The sequence below is a fragment of the Notothenia coriiceps genome, unplaced genomic scaffold (genome assembly GCF_000735185.1).
Source record: "Notothenia coriiceps isolate Sejong01 unplaced genomic scaffold, NC01 NC01_scaffold00035581, whole genome shotgun sequence".
Lineage (NCBI taxonomy): Eukaryota > Metazoa > Chordata > Actinopteri > Perciformes > Nototheniidae > Notothenia > Notothenia coriiceps.
This window is the reverse complement of record NW_011368282.1, coordinates 283,140-302,104: the sequence shown is the minus strand read 5'-3', so window position 1 is coordinate 302,104 and position 18,965 is coordinate 283,140. Positions and strand designations below refer to the sequence as shown.

The following is an 18,965-nucleotide window of genomic DNA, read 5'->3' as shown; positions in this document are numbered from 1 at the left end:
CGACATACATCGCATCATATCCGGTTTGACATCTGGCGGGAGTGCTTCACATGGTAGTTGTTGAACAGCTTGTTCAACTTGTTTTTTCAGCCAGCGCAAGTAAAAAACATGATGGCTACAAACGGAAAAGACGCATTTGGATTAAACGGTGAGGAGCCATCAGGGTCTTTGACCAGCAACAACGACAAGTCACTTGTCAACGGAGCAACAACGGAGGCATCAGCTCTCTCAAAGCTGCAGAACGGAGCAGGAGCCGGGTCAGAGAGGTTCGCCTTCAGCCCCGAGCCCACCATCGAGGACATTAGGCGGATGCAGGCGCATTTTACGGACGAGAGGGACTGGAATCAGTTCCACCAGCCCCGCAACCTGCTGCTGGCGATGGTCGGGGAGGTGGGCGAGGTGTCGGAGCTCTTCCAGTGGAGGGGAGAGGTGGCCGAGGGCCTGCCGGACTGGACCGAGGCCGAGCGAGAGCATCTGGCCCAGGAGCTCAGCGACGTGTTGATCTACCTGGTGGAGCTCGCAGAGAAGTGTAGAGTCGATCTACCCCAAGCAGTGCTTCGGAAAATGGCCCTTAATCGACTGAAATACCCCGCAAACAAAGTGCATGGGTCGGCCAAAAAGTACACTGAGTACGAGGACTGAGTTTTGGAGGCACATGTCAATCAGGGGATTCATGTTGCAGAATAATTATGACCTACTACTGAACATTTTATTACAAATGTATTCTGGTTTGACTTGTTACATGCCTATGAATCCCTCTTTTACTTGTGTGTTTTCTGTGACACAAATGTGTTAGTCTATGAGCCTACTGTTATATGTTCAGTCATACACACACACATTTAGTAGGACAGGCATTTGGGGAATTCTGGCTTTTATTGAGTTTTACTTTTAAGCATTGTTTTACTCCTAATCTTTGATGTCCCTGTGTGAGTTTGAGGCAGTGCATACTCTTTAGCAGATAATATGACTGTTGTGCAGTGTCTTTGGGGAGTATTTTGAAGAATGTATTTCTCACTCAACATTTTATACCTTTTCTCCAGTTTAGGAGTGTGATGGATTGTATTAGAAAATTGATGGAGATGAAGCATGTGATTATTGTCCTGACCATCCCTGACAAAAGAGTAATTGTGAATCGTTTTTTGCGGTTTATCCTCCTTTTCCATCATTGGAATCAGCCCATCTTCTGTTGTGTTCACATCGCATGTCACATTTTTTCCAAAGTAAAAGTTGCTTTCATTCATTCCTGTGTATTTCCCATTCTTTTGTCATTCAGTAACCAGAAAACAGGTTAGTTGGTTGTTAAAGGTAAACTCGACAGCTTAAATTATGGGTTTAAAGGATATACCTAATCCAAGGGTTGAATTATAAAAAAGCATTGAAGTAAAGCTGGTTAAAGAGGTTATAATGTTGTATGTATGCTTTCCATTGCATATTGTGAGGTATTTCTAAAACTCATTGATATAACTTGTCTCTGTAATAATTCAACCCACCTCACATGCACCTCAACAAATTAACCCATCTTCCATTAAGAAGAATCAAAATTACAAAGTTACCTGGTAATGAATACATTAGCATTAAGAGAACAATTACTGTTAACTTGGCATTAATTTACCTTTTTTCACAAACATGGCAACACTCTTACATTCAGGCCTAACTACCACAAGGAAGTGTGATTTACTTAGTGCGTTTGTGGTTTGACTTGACTGATATATTCAACTGGAATTTAACTGGAGAAATCTTTCAGCAAAGATTTGAGATGCAAAACATGTCTGTGTGTGTACAAGACAGGGGCGTAACACAGTGATAAAAACGTCTGTCTTATTTTTCCCTTTGATACTTTTCAAGAAACAAACATTGCCCTCAGCTGTATTTTCTGATAGTCACTCAGAAGCATGAGTCATCCACAGGCTGTAGAGGAGAAGAGTCATGCATCACTAAAATGTTTCTCTGTGTGCAAGTTGAGCCTCGCTTCAAAGTAAACAGCTTTTAACTTAAGTAAATATGACACGGCATGCCACATTAAGAATGAACAATTGTCCACTCCCTTGGTGTGTATCCAGAAAACTCTGATATTTAAACTCTCCTCCTCTTCTGGCACTGGAATGTGTAAGTCCATCCTTTTGATTTTGGGCTTTTTGAAGTGAAGGTTATGGAAAAACAAGGGCTCTGTTTTTGCTTTTTTATTTCAAATGAAGTAGAATATATTTGTTTTTTAATGTTAAATCTTTAGCTCCTCAAGGTTTCCTTACAAATTCTACACAGCTTGCTTTGCAGCAGAATAGTGAAGTCAATTTTTCTAGCAGAATCCATCCAAAACACATGCCCCAGCTCACATGAGTTGTGTTGTGCACAGTGAACAGCATTGCAAAACAGTGTCTTAAATGGGAGAATGTGACACTTTGAAGAGGCTCTCTCAATATTCAGTGACTATGTGTTCCAGTCAGGTAGAAAACTGAAATTGCTGCCGTCCCAGGAGAGTAACATGTAACCATTTTCAGTCTGCATCAGTGTTATTCCTCTTCTCTGAGAGTACATTTAGTACTTCAAGTTAGCCCGAACAAGTTTTGGAAGAAACCCTTTCCTCTGAGAAATCATAATACATCATGTGGACTTCATGTATGCTCTAAGTCATACTTATAGAAGAATGGACAAATGGCTTGGATACGCTAAAAATAAAGCAATGTTTTCTGAGAGTAAGAACCACCTAACAAATGTCATGGTAAATTGTATCTTTTTATGCTAGGGCTGCTTTAGAGGACCTAGAACTGCAAAGTGCATCTCGAATAGATTTTCAAGGATGCATTTATTACTACATTTTCTTTGCTTTAAAGTGGGAAATAAAAGCACACCTGTTATCTTTAAGTGCAAGATTAACACTCACCGTGCTTTTATTTTAATTATCAACAATTCAAGACTTCATTGTTCTTAAAAACTGAAAGATCACAGGGGAGTTGTCATGTTTTTTTGCTTTGAGAAAGAAGTAAGAAGGCTCCCATGGTGCCATTCATTGTCTGAAGACGTTGCTAAGGGCTCAATTACATTTTAGACTTTGATGGTTAGGTCTCAGATTTTCTACTTTATAGAGGTCAACCCGGCAGATACCATCAGTCCTGCTGTTGGTTTTTGTGGGTTTCAAAGGGCTGTGGGACATCTAGTTTGTCCGAGCTCACACAGATAAGCTTTCAAAGAGACATTCACTTGAGTAAATGTATTTATTTCTTGTGTGTGAATAAGCTTCTGCTTTCTCTTTGTCTTTTTCTGGCCACTTCCTCCTCCTTTTCACTATCTGATTCACACACACATTGATGCTCTTTTATCCTGTCATACAGACAGCAGTGGGAGCTGTCAGATCTCACACAGTGGGGTTACCCAACAGCAGGGGTTCACATCACATCCCTCACATACACGTGTACACACAGAAACACACACACAGAAACACACAGGCCTGATTTCTTCCCATTTGTGTAAGGCTGTCAGGGACAAGGGCATCTTAAATACCCCAAACTGATCCATTCAGAACATCAACTTCTTGACAATGTGCTTCCCTTTCATAAATGTTACAGCTGAGCCAATACGGCAGTGTTTCAAGCAAAGCTCCCAGCCAAAAATTAAACATTTATACGAGTGTCCCTGTGGTTTGCAATTCAATCTTTATTATTCTCAAGGGTGAATTTGGTTACAGGCTAATGCGTTGCCATAAAACACATTGCTGAAAACACAAAATTCCCCTCATCTGCATTTTTTACAATGCACTTAACAATATTATGTAGAAGCTATAATGTAGAAACACAATTTGTATTGTGACTTGAAAATGTTTTGCACCCAGTAGGCCTTCTAATTGTGCAGCCCATTTCAGTAATATGTATATTCTATTATTGGATGAATATGAATCTGAAACTTCCAAGTAACTAAGCTGTCAAATAAATGTCAACCATGCATTTGAGTGGATTTGAAGTATAAAGTAGCAGGACATGGAAATATTTTTGGACGGAAGCACTTGAGTTAATATAGCCTTGTAAATGATTGTCCACCACAATGCGTGACACAGTAATCACAACAGATACGCACGGGTTTATTTAAGCTAGTGACGTCTCTTTTAAACGCATTTATTTAAGCTACCCCGTGCTAAATGAAAACTACTGCCACCTGCTGCTTTGTGAACTGAAGTTGTTGAAAAAACGCCAACACACCTGTCAAAAAGTCAAGTAATGTGGCTTTCTCTTGGCGAAATTGAAGAAGTATATGTTTTTGTTCAGTCGACTCCATTAGCTAGTTATTTTGAGCTATGTCTCTTAGCAATACTTGCACTTCATGGCTAACATATTAGCCATCTTCCTGTCATAGGGTACCACAACTCCTACTAAAGGACAACTTTCCCAAGGATTTGGTCTTAATGTTAAGATGTCTTCATCGCCGCTTCATCTCACCAATCTAAGGTAAGAGTTAGCTGCATGTTCTACCAACTTGAAGCATGTACTGTATTAGCAGTATTTCCACTGTTGCTATTGACTGCTTGCTAGCTTGTTTTTCTATTGTTTGCATGTGCAATGTTTGCATTCATGCAAGTTGTGAATTTATTGCTTACAATTGCTAATGTTTTCTTCAATGTTGTCTTTGGGCACATTTATTTTTGATGCTTTAATGCTGTTATCTTGCAATGCAAAGTGGTAAAATGCATTGAGTTTGAGTGAATTGTTTCTACAGTTTGCCCCCCGGGTTGTTGGTGATGTTTTTGTGGAGTTGCTACTGTAAATTGCGGCTCAAGGAGAGGATTATACAGTACTTTATAATGGCTTTACAACGTGTAATGTATTGCTTAATGACTTTAGAAATATAAACATTAGTGCACAATCCATTTCACATTTTCACTTTTCCTGTAATGCTTTAAGGGAAACTCAACACGGCTATTGTTGCAAAGCCTATATAATGGTTAGTCACAGTCCCATTTTCTCCACAGACGTGTGACTTAATTATCCTTCATTCTATTATTCTTTGGTTTTCTATAAGAGCTCCCAGGCTCTTATTCGTAATTCATGGTGATCTGCTTTTTTACAACAGTTGAGATTGTTACTCTTTGTTACTCTTTGTCTTTGCCATGTTGTCAGTGTTAAAATGAAACACTACGTACATTTACATAAGTTATTAATTACACATTTGAGGTGTTTGACTTGAGTATTTTCATTTAATGTAAACTTTATACCTATGCATCCCTGAGGGAAATACAATTGTTTTTACAGTATCATCATGCACACTGGAAATCAGCAAAATTATCTCACAAATCACGTAAACATCTTTACTTGTATTCCAGAAAAAGTTGTGTACAACCCATGAAAAGTGTCATAACTAAAAGGTAGAGTATAAAATACAGGTAGTAATCATACACAGTAAAACAATTCCTTTAAAAGAACATTCAATTCAATTCAATTCAAAACCTTTATTTATCCAGGTAAAATCCCATTGAGATCAATGATCTCTTTTTCAAGGGAGACCTGCAGCAGTAGGTTCCACATGAAAACATGAAAACATAAACAACAGAAGAACAAAAGAACGTCATACAGCAAAATGTACAGGGATTACAATTTACATATCTATCCACATGTACAGGTACCAACAGCATCTGATTTTGTAGAATCCAACCGAGCTTTACATAACTTAACTAAGAAGAAGAACCCACACAGACAAAAAACATGTTTTTACTAGTGAGTGATACAGTCTGCATGCACAGTCCATCACAATTCTTCTTAATCAATTTAAAAAAGCAAAACAAAGCAGGCCATGCACGTTGACAACAACCTGAACATTGCAAAATGTAAAGGTCCCATGTCATGCTTTTCTGGTTATTACCCATCCCCTTGTGTGTATGAAGGTTTTTATGCATGTAAACGGTCTGCAGAGTCACAAACCCTCAAAGTACACCCTGTAGCGAGTAAAACTCTAACACAGAAAAAATCTGTCTATGCTGCCCCAGAACGCCTCGTTGGGGATTTCAATTTTTCTTCCTGGGTACAGTGACGCGACCTTACCCAAATGGACCCATTGGTCCAAATGTGGAGCTCCTCACACACACACACACGCTCTCTCAGCGGCGAAACTGTGGCGCGCTTACACTGTAGATGCACCGCGTTTGGGGGCGCGGGTGCTAGTGGAGCCTCGCAGATGGGGGTGCTGTAGCCCCCTCGGCACCCCCCCCCCTTCCCGCGTCCATTCGTGATGTCCTGTGTCTCGCAGACCCCATGCAGCAAGCAGGAAATGAACCCAGCTCACACTGTCCACTCCTCGCAGCAGCGAGCCGCGCAACCTCTCGTCAACACATCACCCAGACCCCACGCAGCATTCTCATCTGTTTGTCCTTACTGGTGTCATTTTCTGGTTGCTAACGCCATTGTAACACTTAATCACTGATGTTCCGCTGTAACGGTGGTGGACTCATCAGAACATAGAGGGCAGCTTGACCCAATCGGAGCACAGTGGGCTCACAGGGAGGGGGGGGGGGGGGCAGGAGCTCCAACAAGCTGTTTAGAATACACATACTATACAGAGATGCTGTATGAGAAACCAATGTGAGTTTGGAACATTGAACAATGTTAATCTATTCTAGTAGACCTCAATGATGTAATTATGATCAGTAGAAATGGCCATGACATGGGACCTTTAAAACAAAACATGAAAACATTGCTATAACAGGAAAGATGACCAAAAACAGGTACTTTTCATTTTGCAATGTTGTAGGAAAAAAATGGTGGAGTGCAGCTGCTGGAAATAGTTAGTGCTGTACCAATCTCCAAGCCTGCCACAAGTGGGTACATTTACCAAATAATGAATGACTGTGCATGTCTGAGGTGAGGATTGGGATATTTGGCCATGTGTCAGCTGGTGTTCAGCCTACACACCCTGCTGCAAACACCACGTCAGCATTGCTGCTGCTCATCCAGCACGTTATAAACCCCAATCCACCACCAGTATCCAACTGTGGGCTCTGACTCCCTTAGAGGAGTTGATCACTGACACTCACCGATCTTCTCCGTGCTGAGTTTGGTGTTTGCTTGCAGGGAGTGATGGGGTCAGTTCCTTGACACCAAATACACTGAATTACTCTGTATCAATTTATTATTACAGCCATTCAACTGATCTTCCCTTTAATTGTCCACAGTGTATTGTGTATTCATCTAATGAATGCAGATTTAACAAGTTATTATGAGTTTAATCATAGCTGCAGGCCTCTGATGCTCTTGTGATCTACGTGGGCCTCTTTTCACAGTTGGTTGATTTTGTATGCAGAAGGTTTTGTTTTAAATGCTCTCTCCTATTGTTTTTAAATGTAGTGTATTGTTCAGTTTACCTCTTTGATGCAAGCAAGTTCTCCTCCTCTGACAAATAATGCTGAAAATGAATTGAACTGAACTCGTTTAGCCTCAATGAATAAATGAATGAGTGTCAAGCACAGGCCAGCCTCCGCCATGCTGTTTCAGGATTCTGAACAATAACAGTTTGGTGAATATTCTTTTTGTTCCTTTGCTGCACATTGCGGTATTGACGTTTCATTGTGGCTCTCTCCAGCAATGAAAAGAGAAAACAAAAAAAACACATCAAAGATGGTGCAGTTGTTGACAGCCTGCTGTTTATTTGAATCAAGGACTGCAAAACTATGAAAAGTGACAGCTAGCAAAGTGTGAAACTGATGGGATAATGCTGTTGATTTCAACGTGTGACTATATAAACTTGGTGTGAAAAACATAGCTGCCAATGTTCTGTTTAAACAGACTTATCATAATTGTCAACCACGACAAGTGCCACTCGACAAGCTGTTCTACATTTCTCAGTAGCAGGGAGTGGAGAATTAGCCACAAAGTAAAAGTTTCTCTTAACAATTCTCTGTCAGTAATAAATTCTCCTTCTACGTTAATAAAATGCATATCATCTGTAATGATTAACTACACACCGTCTCTCAGGGGGACGTAGTGCTTAATCCTGCAGTCTTTTGCCTGGTGCTTTCTGCAGGAATCAGTTCATTTATTTTTGCTAATATTCCAACAGCATGCATGGTTGGAAATGGTGAAGGAAAGTAGAATTGTAATGCCCTTCACTTTTTAATTTGAGCAGACCATTTAATAAAAAAATCATACCTATAATGTACGAGGCAGAGGCTTTCCCATTGATGGAATCTTTATTTAGTCGAATAAATGTTTACTCTCACTGTTTTAATTGATGGCAATTTATATTCAGATTAAATGTTACATTTCTAGTTTAACTTTGTGTTGTGTCTCGTCAAATGTGTTAGTTATGTTTATGTATGTTGTCTGTCATTTCCTGTTTTATTTTGTACTTACCTCGTCTTTCATTTCAGGCCCTGTTTCTTCCTCCCCTTGTGTGTTTTTCCCGCCATCATCAGTGTCTGCCCCGCCCCTGATTGTTTCCACCTGTTCCCACTCACCTCATGTTTAAATAGTCTTGTCTCTCCCCTGTCCTGTGTCAGTTCGTCTTGTTTGTTTCCTCGAATGGTCGTGCAAAGCCTCAGCTCAGAAAGGATCGTTTTCTCTCATGTCAGGTTTTGTTATGTTTGCTTATTTTTGTTGGTTTAACGTTTTTATTAAGTCCTCTTTTTGTTACGCTAGTTTCTTCCTCCTTGTGAGCGCTTTATGTTATTTCCACCACCTACTCTGTTAAGAGGGATTACCTGAACTTTGAAAATAAATACACTTTTTTATTACATTCAATACTTTGTCTCTGGGTCGTACATTTGGGTTCATAAGTTTGTGTCGAGGTCCTGACACTTTGTACATAAGTCAAATATAAAATATAAGACCATATGTGAAGGATGACAAAGAATACAAAATGACTTCAGTTGAAATTAGTTTGTTAGCTAATTATTGACTAACTTTACATTTGAGAATATAACATATAAAATGGAACATGCAGAGAAAACAAAGTGTTGACTTCCTAAACGCAAAGGAACCGTGTTTTCTATGATAGAAAATGTGTGTTTTCCTCTACAGCAAGACCAATAATAAAGAGTTTGTGAGGCTATTTCTATTGACAGGAGCTTTGAGATCTCACTTTCCTTTGATATCCTCCTGTTTCTGGAAGGCGTGTGGCGCAGTGGATAGAGCCTTGGTGTTGGGATCAGGGGGTCACAGGTTCAAACCCCACTGCAGTCAGCATGTCGTTGTGTCCCTGGGCAAGACACTTCACCCCAAATTGCTCCTGTGGGGATTGGCCACAGTATTGAGTATGTAAGTCGCTTTGGATAAAATGTACATGTAATGTAATGTAATTTCTCTTTGTGTCAGTGAGACCTGCAGCAAACAAAAGAACAAACAATATCAAATTAAACAAATACAAAAAGTTATCAAGTAATGTACCTTTTATTCTATTTTCCATTGAGGTTTTTTGTACATTTTAAGTAAAAAGTAGGTTATTTAGAGTAGCCTAGCATTACAATGCAACTGCAATAATCCTCACACACTCCTGACAGCCTGAACAGAAAGTGGGCATTGTCTTATATTTGATGTGTGTGTTGCATGGCTTCAGCTCCAGATTGCATTAGATTGCAAAGGTGTTGCTGCTGCTATTCTGTCCAACCCCTGTAGATACTTGACATTGTGCTTTGCAGCAGGCACTAAATTGTGTAAAAGCTTAACGGTGAAGCACATCTGACAGATGTATCTGGCGAGTGGTTAATAACGGGAATGATCAAAGTGCGACAGAACAAGCACACGTCCCATTCACATAATGGCTGCAGGGAGCCAAGAGCAACAAAGCGAATAAGTGACAGTGAGAGGCGGGGGGATTGTCTTTGGATTGAGCCGTGCAGCATTCAAATACAATTAATGAGCAGCTGACAGGCAGCACTGGTCAATGGGTAAACTTGGTCACGTGGAGTAAAGGCCATAAAAGAGTATTCAATATTAGGATATATTAAAAATAATAAGGCAACAATTCTAACAGGGTTTGAGGTCTTGAATCCAGGCTTTTCAAGATGTGCAATCAACCATTGAATATAGAGGTGAATACTTTTTATACTCCAATTACTTTAAATACGGAGGTGGGGCAGGGGTGTAAGCATACGCGTTTTGTCTACAGCGTTTCTGCCTATTGATTGGTCCTTGCTGTTTGTCTATTTATTTCTCTTGCTTTACGTTGTCTGTAAAAGGTGTGCTGACGATAGTCCTTGTCCGGAACGATGACATATTCAGTCAGAAAACATTTTCAGCCTCTGAAGAGCCTTTTTGACGTCTTATTTGAGTGTACTACTGTGCAAGCATCAAAAGCAACAATGATTGAATCCCTCATCTGGCATATGTGTGTATTTAGTTGATAGTTTTTGGAGAACAATAAAGGTTTTTGGCACAGAGGACTGAGCTCTATTAGAGTATTTGGGGCTCTGGCTTTATTTAAGATCAATTCAATATTGGTTTTGCAGGATTTGTAAATAACAAAACATATAATATATCACCAGACTTCTATTTTTTTGGATTAAATACTCAGACAAACTGACATCCTATCATACTATGAGTGACATGGTGTCAGGGCGCTTCTTGGCTTGACATATATATGTTGATCTGGAAACCAGCCACCGTCTACTAGCACCCCTCTACCAATTTCCTGGCATGCCCTAATCCCAGCATGCTCAGCTCCACGGCTCCTGGGGGGCTGCGTAGGAGTGACAGACAGTTAGTAGTGGCATCCTAAATCAGCCGTATAGACTGATCAAAGTCCTGCATTGTTGGACTGAAATTGGACTTTGGCTGGCTGAGGAAAGCTCAATATGGGGCAAGTTTCGGTGCTGTCTGGTCTCATTTCAAGCTCAGTGTTTTGAAGGATTCATCATCCGGACTGTGGAAATGAGAAAGGGCAAAAGTTTAAATGCATAGTGACAAATACTTGGTTGGTTTTTTCCACCTGAGGGGGCTAAGAGAGGTTGTTATTCATATGCAGAACCTAAGTCTTCATGCTAGCTGTTTCTGTTCGGAGCAATTTCTCACTTTTTTGCTTTTCTCTGCTGAGCGTGACCTTTTTTACTCACCAATCTGTAGTTGGAGGGGAACCTCATTCTCCTACAATGTCACGGCATGCACTCACTTGTATCAACTATATAAGAAGCAGAAGAGGCGGCTGAATTTCTGCAAAGCAGCCTGAATGTGATATAATAGTCCCTTTACAATGTCCTCTGTTTCTGAGTACTGAGGAGACAAGATACTCTCTGAATGGCGTCCAAGGCTATCCTTATTCAAAGAGACTGTTGCTATAGGACTGTTGCTATGGAGCAGTCTCTCATTGAGACGGACAGCTGTAGCCTCGCCACAGGGAGGAGCCCTTTCTCTCTAAAGTTTCCTGAGGAGTCCAAACCTGGGGGAACCAGTGGGGCTTTCTTCTTCTTCTTCTTCTTCTTCTTCTTCTTCTTCTTCTTCTTCTTCTTCTTCTTCTTCACAATGACTCACTCCAGACCCGGCGGCAGACATACGTCTCTGGGCGGGCTCTAATTTAATGTATTGAAGGCAAAAATATTTGACACATAGTGAGAACTGCTACTATTTATCTCTCAATATTGTCTGAAAAAAACGTGGCGCTCGTGAACTGTTGTTACGGAAACAGAGGGGTTTTAGGTCATAGATTTTAGGTTGCCATAAGTCTGTTGACGGTTTTATTATAGGCTACATCCATTGGTTGGTTTTGTGGCACATTTGTAACGCTGTGCCAACTTGGGCAAGCACGCAGCCAAACTTGAGGAGCTCACACAGGGTGGAGTGAGGTTGAGCGATGGAGAGAAAGGGAGAGAGAGATTGAGCGAGGCAGAGAGTGTGTGCAGTGGTCTGCTTGCGCACAGAGCCGGAGTTTGTGAGAGAGCCGGCTTGAGAGTCAATTTCTCTTCAAAATATAATTGATTGCCAGCCTCCCTTGTCCCTGGCTGGCTTGCTAGCTCGTTGGTAACGTAACTGATTTCTTCTAATGTGCCTGCATCTGGCGCTGAGTTGCCATATTCCTTTCATGAACCACTTCCTGATATCCATTGTTGCAGATAAATATAAATGATAATAGCCAAACTAACCTAGCAAGAGTAAACTGACAGGCTGCTGTGCCGCATCTCACTCAAAACCCCTCACGACTCAACCCAGCGAAAAACCAGTCTCGCGCGCAGCCTTTCATTCAGAATTTCATAGCAAAATAAAAAAATGATATTAAACTAATCTTTCAACATAGTTTAAAACAAAAATAAATATTAGGACAAAGCCCTACAAATAACAACAATAAACATAATAATAAAACAATTAAAATGTTGTATTCAGCCCTGATTAAAACAGCGGGCCCAAATCCTGGATGGGCGGGCCCAAATCCTGGATGGGCGGGCCCGGCCCCATGGGGCCCGCCCATGACGCCGGGTCTGAATCACTCACACTGAGGAAAGAAGGAAACTGACCAAGAAGTGACTACAGTTTAGTAATGCAGCATATGTTCTCTCTACCCTCTGAGTTTACATTCTGAACAGTAGCTTTGCGAATAATCAGTCCCATAGTTGATCTATTGTAAAGGCCTCAAGGCATCCACGATGCTCACTTACTTTGAATTTTGCGCACAGATGCTTGATTGCTGCGGGTTATTGTCTAGTTTCTGTTTTAATGCAAGCTAGTAAGTAGGGATAAGATATGGCATCATTTAATTTATTTCAGTTTTATAATAATAAATAGTTGAAGCCGGGCTACAGCATGTCCTGTCAAACTGTTATAACATCCAAGATATTTGCAAAGTGTAATGGAACATTTACTGGGAAGGATATATAATATGATTCTTGTTGCTGGATTTTACGAGAGATAATCATTCAGTTTCTACATGAACAGGTATATCTCTTTAAAGATAAATCCCACTTTATCCTCTTTGTTATAACAAGAGAGGTGGGATTTATTAGGTATAGGCATTGGAAGTGTGTTACTGAGGGATATCCTCACAAGAAGGAAATGTGTGTGTTGTGTCTCAGCTTCCTTATTGTTTTATTCTGCTAACATAGCAATTTTATCCCAGAATGCACACACACATATTACCAAGAATTCACAGGATTCCTGGTACGATACAGGGATTTAATCATCTGTTCAACCTGACGTTTTTGCTATTTTTAGTTTGATTTTAGAGCTTTTGCACTTAAAACTAAAGTTTGCATTTCGGTCTCTCAAGAGAATGGGTCCAAACAACAAACAGCACTTTGGTTGAGTTGAGAGAATGATTGTGCTTTTGCTTGACTGTTGATAAATTAAACATGTCCTGACTTTCATGCTTCAAGTCACTTTTTTGACTTTTTAAATATTTAAGCAAGAACTTTCCTTAACCAACCAGCTGCTGTGAGTTACTCAACATAACCATTACAAACCTTTTATCATGCTTTACTTGACAATATTGGAGGGAAAACAAATGAAAACGGGATGTCCCTGAACATTCTGTCTAAACATTTTGTGACATTGCAGATGCAGCCATTGAAATGTTTCCTCATTAGATAAAAACGTAAACCAGCTGGCATTACGTCTCTTAAACGCTCTTGCTGTTGCAAATTAGTATCCGCAAAAATAATTTTTGAAGAGGCGGGGTTGACCGAGGGGAGCATTTTACATTGGACTGAATATGAGTAAGTGCAATGGATTTGGTACATTTGACAATTAGCTAGTGGATACAAAAAGCCTCATTATAATTAAGGCTGGAAAATGTATTGTAATTAACACATTGTGAAAAAGCTGTTTCTCAGGCTCTCAGGGACGAATAAGGCATTCTGATTTTATTGGAAAGAGAGTATCATACATTTTTTGGGTATTAATGTTATCTCTTTTATTCAACAATTTGTTGTATTTTAGAATTTCACTAAAAGCATCAGAGAGGCAGAACTGAGTAACCTGAAGTATCTGTGTACTCAGTTACATATTTTCTTACACATGTTATTTTAAAATGTACTGCTTATCTGGATAGTACATCACCTCACCAGCTTCACGGTTGTTGGCCTCATATATGTTCAATCGAATATCCAAAATAATGAAGGACTTCCAGCAGAAGGATGGCTGGTGCATCACAGAGTGAGGCTGGAGTTTTGAGCATTGCAGCACTCCCTCTCCACGGAGACTTGAAATAAAGCCTGGGAGAACAATCTGCTGTTGCACTTTGGCTCTCCTGCTGTGCTCAGAGGTCCAGCCTGCGAGGACACACTCGGCATCAGAGTGCCTACCTGCAGCAGCTGTTCTGAAGGAGGCCAGACCGCGCTAAGCTGTGCCAGCTGCCGGGGTCCTGCTGGAGCCTTCTGGAGTCAAACCAGCATCGTCCAAGCAATGCTCTGTCTCTCCATGTAGAATTATCAGAACATATTTGAAGTGCACCTTTTACTTTGTTGCCAATCAGTGCAACAAGCCAGCCATTGAGAATATGTATCATCAGCTGCTATGGTTTAACACTATTTGAATCACTAAGGTATACAATTTTAAGATCAAAACTTTACAGCTTGTTTGGCGAAGTTAACTTCACATGCATGGTGCCAGCTTTGAAGAATTTACAGTGAAAGTCCTCGTCTGACATCTTGCTTCCTTTGGTTGTAAAGTTGGCCGTTAGCCCCTTCGGTCAGGGTGTTCGAATCACTCTGGTAGCAGCAGCAGCTGTGGGCTGATGCTCTTTGTATGAATACCCTGTTTCTCCAAACAGGGCCAGAATACAGATAAGCCTCAGTGAAACCAGTAAACAACCCCTCCCTCCCCCCCACCCCTCCATTTGTTCCCCTGCGATAATGTGTTCTTCCCTGTAGTAAAAGCAACACCTGCTAAGGGTGATTTAGTCCCTGACTCCACTTTCCTTTTAGAGTCAGACCTATTTCCCTTGTTTTTCTTCCTTGGTCATTACACAGTTGCCTCTTTAGCGCTTCACCCTCCCGCTCCTCCCCCGATCGCTCCATTGTTCCACTCTCCCTCCCCTCTCACCCTGCTACTTGTCCAACCCGTGAGGAGCTTCCTCCTTTTGGCTTGTAAGAGGGGTCATCAGCTTTCTCTGTGTGTTTCCACTGGCAGGCTATCACTCAGGGCCACCGCAGGGACAACTGCTAATCCCTCACACAAACACAACCCCTGCACAAAGAGGTCCGAGAAGTTGTTTTAAATCGGCAAACTTTATACGGAGCACGCTCACTTAGATGACGAGAGCAGGGTTATGCTACGAAACAATATTGTACTTGGAGAGGGATTAGAAAGCCCTTTTATGACTCGCTTGGTTTTATCCGACTACTCCCCAGAGTCAATTACCATCTAGCTTATCACCAAGTGGCCACAACTTCACATTAGCCCTTCGTGTAACAAAGCGTTTTTTTGTTTTGTTTGTTTTTATACTCCTAAGTGAATTGTTAAACTCAACATTTCCACCTCTTTCGTGGTCTTTTGAAACTAACATGCTTTTATTCAGTATTATTCAAGTTCCCATTTCACCAACACGTGAGCTTTATATTTATACAATAAGTCCTTTGTCGACCATAATCTAATCTATTTTTAAAACAGTTAATTGAACAAGCCTGCACTACGCCTTCTGGAATATTGCATCATCCTTTTTGCTGCACGTAAAGTTTTTGTTCGATGTGTTTTTATTATGTATTTTTGGCTTTTCAGAGAAACCCTTTAGATTTCCATATGTTTGTACTTGTCTTTCTTTCCAGTGCACAAAGGAAGTTCCTCACAGAAAATAGTCTTTTTTAAAAGGTTGAATCATTTTAGCTTGCTCTTAAATCATATTCCTAAAGTAGATGACGGGCTCGGCTGTGATATCATATATTCTGTGAACAAGCTTATCGACTTAATCATGTCACCTCTCTTTCTCCTGCATGCTAGAGTAGGTAATTGCAATTTTGTCAATGTCTCCTCAAATGACATCTCTTTCATTCCTGGAATTAGTTTGTTTGAACCTTTCAAGTTTCTCTATACATTTATGAGGATAATATGAGTGCTTTTTTATTCAGGCATCTGACAGAGATCAGCAGAAACCATACGTCCCACCGGCCTGTGAAATTCTACATTCACTCGGTTTTCCTGAATCCTCAGACATCCGAGCTGCTCAGCCATCCTTATCTACTCAAACATGGCATCTCGTAGATTATTTACGATTCATCATGAGGTATGGGGCCATGTTCTCACACAGATCATGGGGAGGTAGAGTACTCAAAACACACCAATTGAGAACCTGCAATATACATGAAGCCCAGTCATTATGAATGCCCCTGGATGCCCGTGATATGTACCTGCAGAACATTGCACCTCCTGCTGTGTGGAGTGGAACGGATTACAGAGGCTATATTTGGTCCTGGAGCTAAATAATGTTATTATAGTGGAAATTACAAGGCAAATCTTGCCAGGTATACATTATAGTCTATAAGGCTTTCATGATATTGTAGTTACTGCTGCTGTAAATGACTATTGACGTATTGCACACCATGCTGTTTCTGTGCAATATCATTCAAGTGTCTTTCAGTCTATCATTAAAGGGTTATAGTCATTTCAACTAAATCATTCAAACCAGCCTTCAAAACGGTTTCTTTTTCAATGATGCATTCATCTTCACAAGCATCTTGCTCATTAGTAGCTTCCTGTTTTGAAAAGGGAGCGTTTGAAAAATAAAAATCATATTTCGGCTTGGTAACAAGAGCATTTCAAGGCCATATCTTCATTCCAATTTTCAGTCTGGCTTCATTTCATATCTGAATTAGTTTTCACATTAGACAACAATAAGTTTGAAGTTATGATCAGGGATTTGGTTTAATGGGCAAATGGATCAAGGGAACGCATTTCACACAAAGGCTTGCAGACATGCTCGCTCACAAGCCTGGAATCTCTCTTTTAATGTCAGGCACAAATATATATTTTGCTGCAATCCTTTTACCAGTCCTTCTGCATGGCAGGTTCTATTGTCCATTAATGGGTGCTGCCTAAACCACACCCCCCTCTAATATCCCTCTTCACTCCAATCAGGACCCCTATAGGAGGGGGCGGTGTGTTGGGCAAAGTGAGGGGCCCAACATCTCTATAGGTGGGATAAATCAGCCCTCATCAGGACCTTAAATCACTAGTGGTTAATAGACTCTGTCTGTGTTAGTGTGTTTTTAGGCCACCAGGGCCAGTAGTAACCCCCCAGAAGAGGGAGAGAGGAATCTGGGCCAGCCCTCCAGGCCAGCTCTGAGGGATCAGGTCCAAGCCTCCACAATAGAGATCCTAGCCAACAGGGAAGCCTCTTTGGAAAGCGGCTCAAGAGATGACTAATTATTACACATGGGCATCTACATATTGGGGTTCCCCTCATCTTCTAACGCTTGACAATTTCTGTGCTGTCGCTGCGTGTTAATGGGTAATGACAAAGAAAGTAAACATAAGCAAATAAAGGCAAAAGTCTTATGGTCCAAGGCCCACTGCTCTGTAATTAAAATCTATAGTGTCTTGAAAATCCGTCCCTGAAAATCTTGGACAAAGAGCATAACCATCTTTGCCGCATTTCAAGGAAAGTATGAAAGGTTGATCCTTGCCTCAAAAGTGAAGCCCATGGGTAAGAGCCTTTTACTTGTAGTCACTCAAATGGCCAGCAGAAGGCATCTCCACTGGTGGCAATAGTAAATCTGATGGTGAATTTATTCTATGAGTTAAATGACCCTACTGCTTACTTGATTAAATAAGTCCATAAACATTTGACTTTCAGGTTTTATTCAATGCAGCATGATGTTCATTTAGTACGTTTTGGTCCTATTTAGAGTAAAACTTACGTTAAAGCAGCGTATGCTTTAAGGCAGTGGTTCCCAACCTGGCGGGCGCGCCAAAGATCGCAGGGGGGGGCACCAGGCCCCAGATGATTTGAGGCCAAATATCATATAACAAAATACTTCACATTCATCCAGTTTGTGACAGTAGTTGTAGCATTTTTGAGACTTTTAAACTTGAATTACCTGTTGCGCCCCCCCCCCGTGTGTGTGTATGGGGGGGGGTGCAACTCATTTGGGGGGGATCTTGGGAAAAAAGGTTGGGAGCCACTGCTTTAAGGCATGGCTTCCATGTGATTGGTGGGCCACTACCTCCAGTGTTTTTGGCTTTGGGTGTTGTCCCCTGTGTGTTTTCAGATCATGAAAAGTTAATTGTTGCCTTTAAATGTGTGGTTCATCCTTAGCTTCCCCCTAACAATCGTCTAGTTCTTAAATGTAATGGACATGTGATGCAAGCCACTATAAACACTCATTAGAGAGCTGTTTTCGATTTGTCTGTATATATACTGTATGCATCCCTATCAAATAAACCATGATTTAACATGAGAAGAAACTGGAGATGAAGGTATTGATAGAAAGGATGTCATAAGTGTGTCTATAAAAGAAAAAATAACAAGATGAGAGTGAAGAGAACAAAGTGATGGTCCAAAGCCTGTTTGCTGGCAGGTCCACTTAGGGAGTGCCAAGGGGCGAAGGCCCCCTATTCAGTACGTGCCACCAAGTGGTTTGTTCCCACAGCTGAACACAGGCACAACTGGGGGCACCACTGAGGCAGAAGCGACGACTCCTTTCTCTCACTGAAAAGAAAATGTCCCCCAGAACAGAAGTACTTCTCATTTTTTCTTTTCCTTCCACTTCTCCTAACATTCCTCTCTGCTGCCTTTGTATGTCTTGTACAAGCCCTTGCTTGAATTACCACCATGGCTGCTTGTTCAACACCTACCGACACTGTTTTCAAGAGACCCCTCTCTCACACTCTTTCATCTTGGGAAGAAAAAACAACTATACGGTCATACTGTATTGGTTTAGCTCTGAACCTCCAAGAGACAATACTTCTCTGGGAATCTTTGTTGGATTTTTAGTACAGATTCTAATTATTTCGAAAAAAATTAAGAAATATTCATATCTACCAATCTGTATTTAGAGTACACTTATGGCGCTTTTCCACTGCAGCAAGTAGCACAGCTTTTTTTTGCTTTTCCAATAGGGGTAGTTCCTGCTCAGG

General features: G+C 40.9%; 1 protein-coding gene across 1 annotated transcript; it reads left to right on the top strand.

Annotated features, from left to right (window-relative positions):
- Window positions 1–5: 5 nt before the first annotated feature.
- Window positions 6–1,241, top strand: dctpp1 (dCTP pyrophosphatase 1). The gene has a single exon (XM_010791619.1). The coding sequence runs from the start codon at window positions 109–111 to the stop codon at window positions 640–642; it is 534 nt and encodes a 177-aa protein (XP_010789921.1). The 5' UTR covers window positions 6–108; the 3' UTR covers window positions 643–1,241.
- The last annotated feature ends 17,724 nt before the right edge of the window (window positions 1,242–18,965 follow it).